Consider the following 16,976-nt stretch of genomic DNA (forward strand, 5'->3'; position numbering starts at 1 on the left):
GATTACACTGGTGAAAGGCAAATGAGAAATTTAGAGCCAAAACTTCAGCAGACTTCTTCAGAACCACATGAAACAGGATCATTAAAGTCAAACTGATCTCTTGGAAGAAATCTTTTAAGGCAGTTGAGAAATGCAGTGACACGCTTCTGCATCCATAGTCACATGTCAGTTTGAAAATCCCTACCAAAATCTGTGTGCACAATTGTGTTTGTCCATCTATCAAAAAACTAGCCACTGAAATTGTGTGGAGAAGGAAGATTCAGAGAGGAAGTTTTTTTCTGTAATTGCAGATATCAGCCAAGTGCCCTGAGATGAGCTTTCTGCTGTGGATCATGAAGCATTCTACTTCCAACACATTATCTTGTGATGGTGCTAAATAAAGATGCTTCATGAATTATGAGCAGTATGGGCATAATTAAGATAATTCCTAATACATTTTTTTTCTTTATACTTATAGCAAGGGATAAGTCTGAGAGAGCTTTTGGCATGGGCTTTGTGAAACTGATGAATGCAGACGGAACAACGCTGCAGGATGGCAAACACAACTTGATTATTTATAAGGTAGCTCTGGCATTTGCTGGCCTCACTTTGGTGTAATTAATGAAAGTGTTTCTTTTGACTTACTTTATGTTTTTCCAAGCAATGTAAACACTGCTGTATCATTGTGGGAATGTTAAATGATTCCTTTCAGGATGATGGCAGAGTAGCCTGTTTTTGTAAGTTATCATCAACACAGCTTTAAGGGATTGGTTTTCTGACTTGGGCACAAATCTGGTACATACTAGTGTGTGTCTGTACAATGCTTTTCCTCTCCCGTTGTTCACTGGACAGCAAGCAGCAAACAGGCCTGGTGAGCACCTCATTTAGAAGATCAGTGTGTGACAGGGAGAGAGATACGGTGCCTTTCATCACAGTAAGAGGAAGAAGCTAATGCATTGCTGTAGAAAGCTACAGTGGGATGGGGTGGGTTGAACTCCTACAGTGTGTGGCTTGATTCACTCTCTCAAAGAGCTGAATTCATTGGCAGGATGCAGGCAACTTCTATTCCTTAAAGTTAGAAGTCCAAAGAATGCAAGTAAATGACCACAGACGTGAAAGTGTGTTGAAAGCCTTCTGTGGCCGTCCCTATGTTTAAGTGTTTATGTGGATAATGTATCTGCAAGAGTTCAGAGAAGTGCTCGGTGTGTGAGATAAACCTCCTCTTTCTTGTGGTCAACTAACAGGGTGATAACAAGAAAATGGAAGATGCAAAGTGCTATTTGACTCTTCCTTATACAAAAGTGGAAATGGAGGAGAAGGAGACCCCCTCAGGGAAAAGTCTGCACCATCTAGCCAACTTTACACCCAACAAAGACAGTACAAAAGACAGCTTCCAGATTGCCACTTTAATCTGCTCTACCAAACTCACCCAGAATGGTAGGTCTTTGTTAGCCTCCCAGTGGTATTTCATGCTGTGCATTTGAATTTAAAAGGGCCATTTCTTTCTGCAGATGTCTATGGCATTGTGGCACATGTGAGCATACTGCTTTAACTTTAATCTTGCTGCTTCACACATCAGCGACAGCCTAGTCCCAGCATTGTTGGCACCAGCATTGCCTTTATTTGCTTTAGAGTTCCTGCTCTCTAAAGCAAACACAGAGCAGAGCACAAGAAAAGTCATGTACTCTTATAAATGTCCTGGTTTGAGGTGTCTTCTCCTGAGTGAATGAGACTCCTGCAGAATTGTCTACTGAATGCTTTATGTTATCAAAGTACATCAAGGTTTTCCATTAATAGCAAAGCTGACTTTCTTGCCAAGACAAAAGAGCCACATCGAGGTAATTTTCTGCACAACACGGTGTGACTTTTCCTTGTAAGCTGATTCTAAAAATGACCTCTAGTACTTATTCTGTACTATTCTACAGCCATTAAGTCAGCTGTGTTGTTGTAATCTGTTTCTAATTGCTGATGTTCTGTCCTTGCTAGTTGACCTGCTGGGTTTGTTGAACTGGCGTTCCAACTCTCAGAACATTGCCCACAACCTGAGGAAGTTAATGGAGGTGGAAGGAGGAGAAATTGTAAAGGTATACATAGAGATTTGAGTCTCCTTATTGTGCAGATACTTTGAAGATTTATCACTGTGTTGTACCCAAAAGCTCCCTGTGTGGGCTAGGGATAGTTGTTGTTCTAGCTGCAGCATAATGGCTGGTTAAAAAAGCAGTAGAGCAGAAATGAAGTGGGGACAATCAGAGCTAATAAGAAAAGATCCTCCTTGCTCTTACAGCTGAGAATAGGATGATCATCATGAGCAGCATGTGAATGAGCATAAGATCCCTTTAAAAATGGTCTTTTGTGTATGACTTCACAGTTTAACTGAGCTAGGCTGGAGGGGAACCATGATCCAAAAGAACAGACTCCTGTGCAGTGTTCCAGTGCTCCTTTCTTACACTCTTGCTATTCATTCCTCTAGTTTTTGCAAGACACTCTTGATGCACTTTTCAACATAATGATGGAAATGTCAGAAAACGAAACCTATGACTTCCTTGTGTTTGATGCACTGGTGAGTGACTTTTTCCATCAATGTTATTAGAAAAAGAAATCAACAAAAACCAATGACATGATTGGAGACTGAGTTGTGTTGCAGTTAGTTGAAGATTGTGCATCTCTGTATCATCTCCCTCCTCTTAATTTTTTTTTTTGCAGGTATTTATTATTTCTTTGATTGGAGACATAAAGTTCCAGCATTTCAACCCTGTACTTGAAACTTACATTTACAAACACTTCAGTGCAACTCTCGCATACGTGTAAGTATTGGTAACCACAAACCTACAGACTGACCTCCAGGCAGCATCTCTCTGATACTGATAGTGAATTAAACTAATGTGGTCACAACAGCATAGACCCCAGATGATTGTTTTTTTGTCCTGTTCTTCTCTGCTTCCAGGAAATTAAAAAACCCTGCAGTTAGCTTTTTTACTTTGTTAAAAGTTTCCGTTGTCAGAATTCTTTTCTGCAAGGACAAGATGCTGCTGGCATGGCAAATGCTGCATTAAGGGCGTGTGATTCAGACTGTCTTTTGACCTGTAGTACTCACACTTTATTTTGTGCGTGTGTGTGTGTATTACAAAAGGGTCTTTGTTTTTATCAGCCTGCTTTCCTATCAAAAACAGGCTTCTTGCAGTCAGTCTGTATGGAAGATGTCATTGTAAGTCACTGCAGGGGCTGGGGGAATTGATCAAAGAGGATAAATTCATTAAAAGCCTGATCTAATAGGTATTGCTGCTGCTGGAACTACTTTGCCTTGCTGGTATCCACCCAGCTAAAATGAAGTTTGCTCCACCCGTCTGCCAACAGCAGGCAGGTTGTGGTGGCCACAGCCTTCAGAGAAGGGCCAGATGTCGTGGGCGAGGGTTCACACACACAGGTTATGCTCTATATATCAAAACTCGAGTAGGTGGCCGTTTATTTAGAACAAATTTGCAGTGCTTCACGTTCAGAAATGGGTTGAGGACGATGGCGGTAATTTTGTTTTCCCACAGCAGTTGCATTTTTGAACTTCAAAGCTGGATGCTGGTAGTGTGGAAGCAGAGCAAGTGCAAAAGCTGTCATATACTTATCTATTGCTCACACACCACTTGGAGTGCTGGGAGTTGTTTAATGAAGAGGATTTTGGTTGAAGGACCGTAAGATTCCCATCCTTTAATTCAGGAGAGACTGGATAGTGAATAAGTGTTGCGCAACTTCAGTGTTGCTTGAGAAGCACTTTGAGCTCTGTGTAGCAGAAAGCTGACACATGCAGAAGATGTCAGTCCACTTTAAAATAGGTTTTCCAAATCCCTGATTCCTTTATTTTAGGGAATAAGAAAAAAAAAACAACGGGGATCTGTAGGTAGACGTGGCAGCCGTGGTTCATCCATGGAGCTGGTCATAAAAACGTGGCACCCAAGGAAGCCAAAAGCTTCAGAAGAAAATAAGCTGTAAAGAATAGCTTCTGCTTTGGGATTATTAGATGTAGGTCCTCTCTGGAATAACAAAGCTGAACATGCACGGAAATTTAACTCTGTCTTTATTTATTCCCCTTTTTGATTCTCCAAAGGAAACTCACTAAAGTGCTGAACTGTTACGTGGGAAATGCTGATGACTCCAGCAAGACAGAATTGCTGTTTGCTGCTCTGAAAGCCTTGAAATACCTCTTCCGATTCATTGTTCAGTCGAGAATATTGTACCTGAGGTGAGCTTTGTCACTGCCATCTTCAGTGTGTCTCTTCGTGGAAGTCAGTGCTTCCAGTCAGTATCACTGGAGAGAATACTCTTCAGCTTTGTTGAAACTCATTTAAAGACAGAAATGAGCGACTTGATTCTTGGAAACCAAGTGGATTTTGAGGCATTGGCAACTAGAGAAATGTAGCTTTTCTGTTACAGGTTTCACCAGGAAATTACTCCTATGGTAACTGCAGAATCCCAAATGCCATTTTTGCACTCATTTCTTTGTAGAAGAGATAACTGTAAGATGTTCTTCCAAACTATAAAATGATATTTCAGCTGCTGTGACTCTGCTAGCCTAGATTTACGTGTGTAACTATATTCCTTTCTGTTTTTTATAGGTTTTATGGGAAAAGTGAAGATGGTGATGAATTTAATGATGCAATACGCAAGCTGTTCTTCTCCTTCAATGTCCTCATGGACCGTCCTTTAGAGGAGGCTGTCAAGATTAAGGTATGCATAATTTGCAGGAAGAGCTAATGCCTTTTATTACATCAACTGATACATTTGGGGGAAGGCAGAAGAAGGGTCAAGCTTTGAGGTGCATAATCCCAGGCAGATGAATCACACCAGAATCTTCAGGATGTCTGTTGCAGTGCTGAATGTGAAAGGAAAAAAGGCATTTAAGCCATAAAGTTTATCAAATGAAGATGTGAGCTTCTTGCTGAAAACCCTACAGCAACTGCTAGGATGAAAGCTAACAACCAACTAAGATGTAACATAGCATGGCATGAAAGGCTCTTCAACCACTAGTGCCAAGTGATGGTTATGCAGATGTTACACCACTACAGAAATGAACATAATCCTGAAATGAAAGTACTGAAAAAGCAGATGGTTCCTAAAAGTATCTTAGGTTGTATATTTGCTTGTTTTTATGGCCTGGACTGGATTATGTACCTTGTGTTGGCCTCCGAGGAGGAACAGAGCAACCGTGCAGTAAGCCTGGCTAAATTGGTAAAGTGAGTCCTCTAGATGGTTTATTTCAGTTCTTCTAACTGTATGCCTTTCTATGCTTAAAGGAAAGATTGATTCTAGACTTGGAGTGAGTATTTGGGTCATTTGAAGTCCAGCTTTGATTTTATGATAAGCAGAGTTCCTGCTGGCAGCAGCCATGGAGCATCACCCAGAGGCCTTTGGTTATGGTTGCACCCAGGTGCTTGAATGCTATAGAATCTATAAAAGCCACACTGTGGGAACTGTTATACATATTCCTCTGTGTGTGGACGTGCTGAAGGAGCTTAATCCCTGGAACTGCAGGATGTTTGCAAAAAAAAAAAACCAACCAACTTGGCTCTGAATTCTTCCTCCTTCACTTTTTCCACTCTGTGCTGCAGTTGTGTAGTTGCTGGAGGCTTTTTGGATGCATAGATTTGATCTCAAGCCAGATCTTTGCAAGTGTCTGCATATTTGCTCTTGACAGAACTAGATTTGCCACGTGAGCCATGGGCACTGCTGTTGAGGCTTTACACCCTTCCAGAATGAACTGCCCAATCTCACTCAGTTTCCATGTTTGCTTTCTGTTTCTCTTTCTCTTGCAGGGTGCAGCTTTAAAGTATTTGCCAAGCATCATCAATGATGTCAAACTAGTCTTTGACCCTGTTCAACTCAGGTAAGCAAATGAAGTTTGTCCTCCAAACTCAACTCATCTGTTGGGGAAAAAAATAAGAAACTTTCCTAAAAACAGCTGCTCTGATTATGATGTGCTCATGCATGTAGTGCATGATTTCATAGGAAGCTCCTTCCAGGGCTCTGGAGGAACTCAGATTACTTCAAAGCAGTCTATGCCATTCAACTGCTTTTTCTTAGGAGCTTTGAGAATTTGTTCTAATCCAAAATTTAAGGACTGGAGAGCCATGTGTGGAAATGTGCAAGTTTCCAATTCTTAATGATTGCTTCTGAAGTAGACTGAAATGTGTGACACAACCTTGGTCAGAAAACAAAACAAAAATTGTATTATTTCAAGAAATTCATGACACTGTGGACTTCTGTTCTTTGGCGTTCGTAGCTTTACCAGGAACCTCCCTTTCATGCTTCCTTGTTCTGACACGGATAATTTGCTCTCAACAGCAGACAGACAGCAAATGTACATGGAATTTAATTTAATGGAGTCTAAGATTAACATGAGTCATCATTCGTCATGAGAGGGGCATCTGGAAGGATGTGCCATTGTGCCTAGCAGTGTCTCAGGCTTCAGCAGTGCAAAATTCTGCTTTCATTTTGTATGATTATTTTACCCTGGCAATGGAGGATGTACAGTACCTCCTATTTACAAGCTTTTATGGCATGTTTATTGCAAACTTTACTTTGAGAGCCTTTTGCCTGCAGTTTTTGGGTGCTGTTCAGTTCTACTGATTGCTTTGCTAAGTTTGTAGAAAACAAGTTAATAAGAAAATAACAATTCAGCACAGGGGCAAAACTGCTCAACTTGCCCAGGTGCAGGGCAGTGTAAGCGTGGATGGAAGCACGCTGGGTGAAAAATGCTGATGTTCTGTTTGCTCTGTGGTTTGCATGTTAGCAACCTCTTCGGCAACTTCATCCAGAGTATTCCTGACAACCAGTTGGTTCGACAGAAGCTGAACTGCATGACCAAGATCGTTGAGAGCGACCTGTTCAAGCAGCCTGGTGAGTAGTGAATGGAGGTCACTGGTTTCTTTGTGGAGCTGAGCACCTTTGCAAACAAAAATGTCTTTCACATTTATGCATTTAAATCAGTCATCAGCAGTAGTCCACAATTAAATCCATCTGCAGAAATATTCCTCGCCTTAGTGGCTCCAGAACTTGAAACTTTTTGTTGTTCAGTGTTTATGCAATGTTAACTATGGTGAGATCCTGATGGAGCATGTTGGTTTAAAAATCAAGGAAGAGTGTGACCTGTTTGGTGTAACGCATACCATTATGGATTATTTGTCTCTCTTAGTCTGTCAGAGTGGATTAAAGTGTATGTTTTGGTGTCAGAGCTAAAGTTACGAGCAGAAAGCTGCAGTGTGTTACTTGTTTATATGGACTGCTGAAGAACCAACAAGATATGGTGCTGTGTTTCATTTTCAGAATGCAGAGATGCTCTTCTCCCTCTGCTGATAGACCAGCTGAGCGGCCAGTTGGATGACAACTCAAACAAGCCTGACCACGAGGCCAGCTCACAGCTACTGAGCAGCATTCTGGAAGTGCTGGATAGGAAAGATGTGGTGAGCATGATCTCTCAAGGGTGCAAATTAAGGTTAATTCTGTCTTTTCCCTAACTCCTCAAAAAAACCCCAGTGCTTATAGAAATTTTATTGTGTTGCTCTGTATTTTTTTTTTCAATCTCTTCACACAAAGTAGCTGTGTCCAAAAAGAGGTCATGCAGAGATTGAATTGGTGGTTATTGCTGTGTACAAAGAAAAGTTCTTTCCTTCCTAGGAACCAAAATGCAGTTCTCAGTTACTTTGGTGGCTTGGTGGATTATTATGGAGCCACTGATTCGAGTATTTGGTTTCTCACTGAATAGAAACAACGGTCATTCAGCTGGGGAGTACAGTTATGCACCCTATGAGTCATGGGAATTAATTCTAAGTTGCTTTGAAAAAAGTAACTTGAAATGAAGGGACAAATGTCAAATAAAATTGTTCAGTTCAGCTGTGCTGGGGTGAGCCAGTGAAGCTGTAACAGAAGAACTGTGCTGTTACCTCTTCTCTAAGTCTATACCAACAGTACTCAAATCAGCTGTTGCTATGTAGTAAGACATCTTCTTTGCACCCTCAGATAGCAATTAAGCACTTCTGGGGCAGTCCTCCCACGTCAGGGAGCTCTCTATAGGACAGTATATGTAGAAAATAGTCTGATTTTCCTTTTTGAACACCCCCAGGGGCCCACAGCCAAGCACATCCAGCAGATCATGGAACGCCTGCTGAGGAGAATCAACCGCACGGTGATAGGAATGAACAGACAGTCTCCACACATTGTGAGAGCCCTTTCCTTCCTTCGTTTACTACGTTCCCCTCTGTAATATTGGAATTTATTATCCTGGGAGGTTTCGGTGTGTAGGGTGGTTTGTGAAATCGTCACTTCCTGCAGCACTTCTGTGCCGCTCCAGCATGGCTTCTGCTCGCTGTCTGTGGATGGGTACTGGGACTCAGATGGTTCCATTCCAGCCACAGATCAGCTGAGTCACAGTTGGCTGTGATTCTGAGTTCCTTTGGGCCCCATGCACAGAGAATTTGGTTTCAGCCCATTTTCTAACACACGAGGAATCTCTGCTCAGAAGAAAATGCTCTTTTGCCACCTTTGCTAAAAAGGACTAAGTGCTGAAGGATTTGGCATCTCTAAATGGGAATTGTGGTTATTGTGTTGCATCTTAAAAGTGTAAGAAGCTTTATGTCCTGATTTGCACTGTATATAAGTGTGCAGAAAGATGGAAAGATTAAGGGCAAGCATAGATAGCCATTTCATAGGTTTAAGTTCAGGTTGTTGCTATTACCAGCATGTCAGCCGTGGGAATTACAGATGGATATGATCAACTAAAAATGTAGTGATTCATATATATGTACACACACACATACATAAATATTCATTCTGATGTTTAGAGGATGTGTTTTTCTTGCAAACTGTGATCCCTGGGTGTAAAAGAAGGCTGTACTCTGACTTAATTCTTGAAAATTAGGAATTGAACTGAATGAGGGAGAGGAGAAAGCAGCCAGACACACAGTGCCAGGACAGACCTATATGTGCAGCATTGGGCCTAGTGGTATTTGTTTGGGTGGAGCCCTGGAGCCACGTGCTGCACTTTGAGCTTTGGGGCTTAATACAGAAAAATAATCAAATGTTTTGTTTTTTTATATTCTAGGGTATTTTTGTGGCCTGCATGACAGCCATCCTGAGGCAGATGGATGACTACCATTACAACCATTACATCAATACTTTCAAAACCAGGCAGGACATTATTGTAAGTCAGCTTGGCTAAGGGATTAGCTTAGTCCATGAGGAATTATTTTCTCCTTCTGAAAGGTCATTTCAAGTTACTGTATTCATTTTAGAGTGATGAGAATGCATTCATCAACAATGACTTCTGTGTTCCTAGAGCTACAACCAGGGGGGATATTTTCACATCTCCGCTGCTGGACGTGGGCAGTTGGGTATGGGTATGGGTATAGATGTTGCTGAGACTCAAGCCTGAGATATTAGCATTGGTAGCATTGATAAAAACATGTTTAATAACTTTTCAAGTCCCTGCAAGTAAAAGGTCAGGAACCAAAGGAGAAAATGAAGATGTTCTCACTGTGTGACTTTTTGATTGTTTCTTTATCTACTTCTTTCTTGTTCATCCCACCTCCCAGCTTAATTAAGAGACTAGAAAGCTTTCAAGTGCATCTAAAGAAAAGACAGCAATTTTCAAAATATATCTGCATTAATTTCTGAAAACCAGGAGGCCTTCTATTAATGAAGTCCTATGGGATAATAGCTAAAACCCTAAAACTGAATTCTAATTTAAACCAGAATGCTTTGTCTTGCTTTAGTGGATGGCAGTGGAAGTAGTTCTCTCCCTGTTACATCTGTGTACAATTCATCTTCTCAGAGACTTTCAGTATAAAACCAGGGGGCACATCAGGCTTTGATTTTGGGGGGGAGTTTTGGTTTTTGAGGACTTTAGAACCAACTGTTCTGACTAGGCTTGTCAGCAAACTGCTCTAGGAAAAGTCAGAACCAAAAACAGGATTTATTCAAGTCTCCATAGCACAACGTGTCTTTGTGCTCCTAATTTTGCAACGTAAGGTGCTTGCTTATTGAAATACTGCCTGGGAAGGAGCCAGGAGTTGTGTTCTTCCTGTAAAAGATACATCAAAACCCACACAAAAAGGGCTGTAATTCATTTTGGATGGGAAGGTGATGCTTTGGTTCCCTATGCAGCTGGAATTGCTTGCAATCTGTTGAGCAACATAGCCACCTACAGGACACGCACATTTCTGTCACTTCTGCACCCACGGGGCTGATAGTCAATAGGAGCATTCAGCATCTAGTTTTAGAGCTGCTTTTAATATATTTTGCAAATATATTTTATGAAGGGTTCATTAGAAAACAGAAATCAAGGTGCATCTTGTTTTGCCCTTTTAGCTCTGCATCTTCTGCTTGAAATGGAGTATTTCTTGTATGTTTCTGTGTGTTTATGTACAGCTTCTGCACAGAGACATATCAGGAGAGGGAATTTATGTAATTATTAAAGCTGCCTGAATATAATTTAAAGAGGTATTGATCCAAAATACCAACTTAAAATTCCTGAATCTCAGAATCTACAGAAGCAAGTTTCCATTTGTGATGATGTGCGAGTTGTTAATGCCAATACAAAGTTGCATTATTTTTGGTATTGCAATAATTGTTTCTCTTGCTTTCTGTTGCTTACTGTTGGTTTTTACATGCTTTGTTTCTTTTCAGCCCTGGCGTAGCATCATGACTTGGTTGGTTTAACACAAATAAGTTAATTCATATCCTCAAGGTGCCCCTGGACAAGCCCAAACCTTTCAGTCAAGCTCTGATTTAATAACGCCTGGAGGGTTTTCACTGAGGCAGCACCAAATGCCCATTTCTCTCATCACATCCAAATTGCTTGCCAATTCTATGGAGCAAGCTGTTCAACCTCACAGAATGATTTTTTTTTGGGTGGTGTTCTTTGCAAGGTGGTGATTTCTTGTGTGACCTTTGTGTCCCTCTGTTTTTGAATGCTGATCTGTCTTTGCAGAGAACAGAATCTATTTAAATTCCCACAGTTAGCATTTTTGTCTGTAGGGACCACAATACAGAGAGATCAATATTATTGATATATATATCTCCTTTCACTCATCCTGTCTTTCTCCTTTTTTCTTATCCTTGCCTTGTCAAGGACTTCAGGTGTGCTGACATTGTTGGGGGCAGATTGACACTTGTGCAGAGTGTATCTTTACTATGATAATATGCTAAACCATGCATCTGAAGCTCTGCTAATTACCTCTTTATAACAGCATTTCTAAAGTAAGACGTGGTTGGAGAAACAAAAAATATATTCTGGGTTTCCATCTTTATAGAAGGTACTGCATAGGGCTGCTGTGCTGCTTTTATTCAGGCTTCTGGATGCAAGTGCTCAAATGTTGGTTTTGCTTTTCAATCCATCTTGTGCACCAGAACTCATTACAGCATGGCTTAATTTGGAACAGTAAAGGTAGATTTAATTAAACAGGAATAATTCCACAGAACCTGATCTCCTTCTGCAATAGAATGGATGAGATGTCAGAAATAATTTAGTTATTGGAATATATTCCTGCAATGAGAGATCCTTCTTAGGAGGTACAGTGTATAGATAGGTAATCAATGCAGTAGTTAATCACTGCAGTTGCAAATGCTTACATTTCCCTATACTTCTGTGCAAATAAAAAGGCTTCTCATTTCAACCCGTGCTTTTTATTTTTCCAACAGGACTTCCTGATGGAAACATTCATTATGTTTAAGGACTTGATTGGAAAAAACGTCTATGCTTCTGACTGGATGGTCATGAATATGATGCAGAGCAGGTATGCAGTGCTGCCATTTTAAGTCTGATTTGGAGTCGTCTTCCTTCTGAAAGGAGGGTGGTTCCATGCTCACAGATTCAGTGTGCTGGCCTGCAAATCCAGATTCATTTCTGTCCTGTGATACGAAGTTTGTCATAGGGCTGCAATGTGGAGGAGGACTTAGAAGTGACAAATTATTTGAATGCATCAGTGTTGAGGGTAGGCTGAGTTCTGGAGAAGGAATCATCTGGAACAGCACTGCATGCATACAGACTGAGCCAAAATGTGTTTTATTTCTTCATCTGCCTCCAGCTGAGGTTAGAAACAGAGGAATAGCTTCTCCTCAGTGTCTCTTTACTGCAAAAGAATTTCTTCCCAAATCTCATTTGGAGACATGTGCTCTTTTCAACTGAGCTTACCTTTAGGAGACATGTAAACCCAGAATACAGCATTACTTTTTTTTTTTTTCCTCCAAAAGTCACCTTTTCTTTGATATTTTTACCTCTTTCAGGGTTTTCCTTCGGGCAGTGAACCAGTTTACCTCTGTGCTCAACCGCTTCTTCCTGGATCAAACAAATTTTGAACTCCAGGTAACAGTTCTGTTGTTTCTTGATTTTCTTTTGGACATCAGTGTTTCCTGAGGGGCATGGAGAGCAAGCAAATCCCACTGCTGCCAGTGGAAAATGTCTGTAGAGTCAACTGAGTCACTGCATTCTGAATTACAGAGCAGTGGTTAGTGCAGCAGTGAGCACAAACCAATGCAACTGCTATAGGATTTATAAGGTCAAGCTGAGTGGTCTGTTGGCTAAAGCTGAATTGTGCTTGACTGGTTAAAATACTCTGGGATGTAACTTATTGTCACTTCCTTAGGCTGGAAAGTCCAAGGTAAAAGGGGTGGTAGATTTTAAGTTGCTATGGGGTCTCTTTCAACCTAAGATTCTATGTTGGCCAAGACAGACTCATCTGTGCTACTGCACTTATTTGTTGGTAACCTTCCTCGTTAACTGTGAGATCCACAGCATTTGGACCTGTGTGTCTCTGTTGTTTTGTTTGCTGCTTTTCCTTTGCCTTCTCCTATTTTGGACTTGTTTCTCTTCCACAGCTCTGGAATAACTATTTCCATTTGGCAGTGGCCTTTCTCACTCACGAATCCCTCCAGCTGGAGACCTTCTCACAAGCCAAGCGCAGCAAAATTATCAAGAAGTGAGTTTACACTTAAAAAGTTGCCAGACCTTTTTATTTTTAGGCATCAGCTTTGCAGAGGTAACTTCAATAAATAGGCCTTCATCTTTTTCTTCTGCTTCTTTCTAGGTATGGGGACATGAGGAAAGAAATTGGCTTCAAAATAAGGGATATGTGGTATAATCTGGGTGAGTTCCATCTAAGGAATTATCTTTATTCAAGCTGTTAAACTGGATTTTTTATAGCTTATTTCTTCATATAAGCTTTTTGTATTTAATGTGGGGAAATACATCTAAGTCCAGCTGTTCAAAAGGACAAAGTTCCTTTTCCTTTTTCGCTGAGTGACCTTCAAAAGCTGATCCTTTTTGGCGTCCACTGATGAGATGATCTTCAAGACATTCCTTAAAACATAACAAAGGAAGTTCTACCATATGAATTCCAGGAGGAGAATTTCCCAGGGAGCCTTGTGATACGCATTATTCATGCAATTCAGTTCTGTTCTCTTTTTTTGGACTGTTTTTGAGTGTTGGAATTGGAGCTGCAGCACATGAATGACGAAATATTACCAACAAAAATGCCTTCTAATCGAAATGTCAGAGTTTTATGGTATTTATTTTATTTGAGTAATGCTTTGCACATTTGAACATCCATGCATCACGTGACTTCAAGCAACCATGTTCCGTTAGGATGTATCTGACATCACCTTTCTTGCAGGTCCCCACAAAATAAAGTTTATTCCAGCAATGGTGGGGCCAATCCTGGAGGTAACTTTGGTCCCAGAGCCTGAGCTGCGGAAAGCTACCATTCCCATCTTCTTTGATATGATGCAGTGCGAGTACAACTTCAGTGGGAACAGAAACTTTCATATGGTAAGGGAGCCCCATTTGTTAAGGGCAAATGTTCTAGAGTGTGCATTGGGCAAGAAGGAGAAGAGAATATTTGAATGAAACTGAACAAACCAGAAGAAAACAAAACTACAAAAAAAAAAAAAAAAAAAAAAAAACCAAACCACCAAACACATAAACATTGTGCTAAACTTTGGAAGTAATTATTAAGTGGTTTTACCTTGCATGTCTTTAATAGTTAATAAACTCCTCTGTTTTAGTATCTTTCTGTATTTGCAGATGGGAAGGGTTGTGAGTGCTGTTTCTCTCATTATGAAATGGGGAACAGTTACACAGAGCACGGACACAATTTGCTTTTGCTTGAGGCTGTACAAGTCAAAGGACAGAGCAGGGAACAGGACCTGTTCTCTGAGTTCCAACCCTGTGCTAATTCCTCTGGAAGTTCCCTTTTGTTGCTACTGAGAAAGCACCAGACAGAAAGGAAGAAAAAGAGGGTCTCTTTAGTCCTAAAGTTTACTTTTCTCTGCAGTTTCAAAGGTCTTTTTCTTCCATTTTTCCTCTGGGGATATCAGACCTTAACGTCTCAGCTGGCAGACAGGGGACCCTCTAGTTATGCTGTAGACAGACTTCTCCCTGGAGATGGATAGGAGACATCCATCCAAGAGGCAGCCACCTTGGCATTTCAGATTGTTGTCAGATGCGATGTGCATCTCCCTAAGCACCAAACTCTGTCCAGTGCAGACCCCAGCTTCACTGTGTGTGTTGGGATCTTTCTTCCCTTGAGGTCATCAGTGTTTGGCATGGTTGGCCCCAGGGTCTCAGGGGTTTTTGGAATCAGTAGAAGGAAACTGGTTATTTGGCATGGATTTTCTGTATGTAAAATTTGTGATATTCTTCATGTTTTGGAACAGGAATGTTTTATTCCTCAGTAATTGACTTATAGCTAAAGCTATGTACTTGACTTGCTTTATGTAGCAGAGCGTATCTTCATGGCTTGTTCTTGTTGCATAAGAAGTTGCTTCAATTAGCAGTCACAGTTTTTATGTTGATCAGAGGTTGGTGACTGGCCCTTAACTGGTGGTAGTAGAGCAGTTTCTTTAGGGTGAGTGAATCATCATTATCATCTATAGCTGGTCATTAAAGTTACTTTTCTTTCATGGCAAAACTGAACTGCTGATTGATGGGGAAGAAGGGAAGGCACTACCCAGAGCATCTGTTTCCAGTGTTTGTGGGATGAGAAGGGGAGAACTTGTATCTCCCTGCTCGATCCTTGTCTTTGCATTTTTGTTCTGGTTAACAGTGAAAGCATTCTCTAGCTTGGCTTGTAAAACCAGTGCATAATGGTAGTTCAGAGCACCAGCCACAAGCATTGCTGATCATGCCTTATGGAGCTGCTGTCCACTTAACAGGTTTTTTTTGCCTTTTCAGTTTGAAAACGAGTTAATAACCAGACTGGACCAGGAAGTCGAGGGTGGCCGAGGGGATGAACAGTACAAAATTTTGCTGGAGAAACTGTAAGTTTTATAGTGAAGATGGAGGCTCTTTGTTTACAGTGTAGCTGGCTATTTTCTTAAAGCAAAGAAACAGAAACCTTAATGTAATCAGTGGCTCCGAGTCCAGTTGGAAGCCTGTAACTAGTGGTGTTCCCCAGGAGTTGGTGCTGGATTGGATCTCGTTCAACATCCACATCAACGACCTGCATGAAGGGATGGAGTCCACCCTCAGCAGGTTTGCTGATGATGCAAAGCTGGAAAGAGTGACTGACACACCATAATTCAGCAAGACCAGGACAGACTGGAGAGTTGGGCAGAGACAAAGCTGCTGAGGTTCAATGTGAGCAAGTGTGGAGTCTTACCTGGGGAGGAATAACTGTATGCATCAGTACAGGTCAGGGGCCGAGCTGCTGGAGAGGAACTCGATGGGGAAAAGGGCCTGGGTGTCCCAGTGGACAACAGGTTGACTTCCTTGTGGCCAGGAAGGCCAGTGGCACCATGGGGAGCATCTTGGGAGCAGCAGGCTCAGAGCTAACCCAGTCAGGGCCTTAAAGCACCAAGAGTAGAGCTTGATAAGACAAGCTTTGACCCGTCCAATTTGGATATCTGACCTGGACGTGTTGCCTTTCATCTCATTGGATTCTGTCTGCAGCCTCCTGGAGCACTGTCGGAAGCATAAATATCTCTCTGCTTCTGGAGAAAAGTTTGCTTGGCTGGTCAGCAGCTTGTTGGAGAACCTGCTGGACTACAGAACAATCATGCATGATGAAAGCAAGGAGAACCGCATGAGCTGCACTGTCAACGTGCTGGTATGGGAAGGCTGGGTTTGGGTGGGGTGCAGCTTTAGTGACCTGGCTTTTGTGTTGTGGTCCTGGGGTGGATTGGGTGCTGCAGTATGAATTCGGTGACCTCAGTTTGCCATGCAGAGTAATTCACTGGAAGAGTAATTTCTTTGTTAGTCTCTAGGAAGAAAGCCATCAAGTAAGAGGCCACTAAAATAATTTTTTTAGGATTTTAAATAATATTCTCTGTTCCTTTTTGGTAATTATGGGTCCAAATCAGGCTACCATCTATTGGCAGCTATAAAACATAGGTATATAATCCAAAAGCAAATCATGTGTCTGAGCCTTGCTTATATGGTAACCTGAGGCCCTGAAATACGGGCAGGAAAAATGACTAGCTGATAGCTTGGGAGATGTGAACTTAATTCCCTGCTCCACTGTGAAGAATAATTGTGTACCTTTGGACAAGTTGCTTTCTGTTTTTCCCTTAGCCCCTTTTTTAGCTCCATCTTATGTCAGGGGGATTTGAGGCATATGTACCTCTTAGTGGGCAAAGTGATAGCAAACATCTTTGAAATCTGAGATTGATCCATAAGTTACTTGTCTAGCAATGATTATGCAGATCCATGGTGGTTTACATCAGTTGCACTGTTTCTTTCTCTACTTTCTGGCAGAATTTTTACAAAGAGAAGAAACGAGAGGACATTTATATCAGGTAGGCTGACTCCTTCCATAGACCTGCACAGAAGCCTTTACTTCCTTGTTTTTCATCTTACAAAGCAGTCCATCACATAAGGTAACAATTGCTTTTCATTCATTTAGATACCTGTATAAACTCCGGGATCTGCACACGGACTGTGAGAACTTCACTGAGGCCGCAAACACCCTCCTCCTCCATGCAGAGCTGCTCCAGGTAATGCACTGAAGGCAGTTTTAGTT

The 16,976-nt window shown here is 41.4% G+C and overlaps 1 protein-coding gene across 1 annotated transcript in view; it reads left to right on the top strand.

Annotated features, from left to right (window-relative positions):
- Nucleotides 1-16,976, top strand: part of DOCK5 (dedicator of cytokinesis 5) — a gene marked incomplete at both ends in the record, with an annotated part of 65,222 nt that overhangs the window by 31,722 nt on the left and 16,524 nt on the right. The window contains 21 exons of the mRNA XM_079547354.1: nt 458-561; nt 1,224-1,416; nt 1,966-2,063; nt 2,450-2,539; nt 2,683-2,783; nt 4,076-4,210; nt 4,584-4,695; nt 5,781-5,851; nt 6,758-6,864; nt 7,291-7,427; nt 8,087-8,182; nt 9,065-9,163; nt 11,662-11,756; nt 12,247-12,325; nt 12,838-12,938; nt 13,047-13,105; nt 13,632-13,786; nt 15,191-15,276; nt 15,908-16,064; nt 16,712-16,752; nt 16,860-16,950. Coding sequence (XP_079403480.1) covers nt 458-561; nt 1,224-1,416; nt 1,966-2,063; nt 2,450-2,539; nt 2,683-2,783; nt 4,076-4,210; nt 4,584-4,695; nt 5,781-5,851; nt 6,758-6,864; nt 7,291-7,427; nt 8,087-8,182; nt 9,065-9,163; nt 11,662-11,756; nt 12,247-12,325; nt 12,838-12,938; nt 13,047-13,105; nt 13,632-13,786; nt 15,191-15,276; nt 15,908-16,064; nt 16,712-16,752; nt 16,860-16,950 — 2,207 coding nt within the window. The remainder of the gene's footprint in view (nt 1-457; nt 562-1,223; nt 1,417-1,965; nt 2,064-2,449; nt 2,540-2,682; nt 2,784-4,075; nt 4,211-4,583; nt 4,696-5,780; nt 5,852-6,757; nt 6,865-7,290; nt 7,428-8,086; nt 8,183-9,064; nt 9,164-11,661; nt 11,757-12,246; nt 12,326-12,837; nt 12,939-13,046; nt 13,106-13,631; nt 13,787-15,190; nt 15,277-15,907; nt 16,065-16,711; nt 16,753-16,859; nt 16,951-16,976) is intronic.

Source organism: Tetrao urogallus (assembly GCF_951394365.1).
Source record: "Tetrao urogallus genome assembly, chromosome: 27".
Classification (NCBI taxonomy): Eukaryota; Metazoa; Chordata; class Aves; order Galliformes; family Phasianidae; genus Tetrao; species Tetrao urogallus.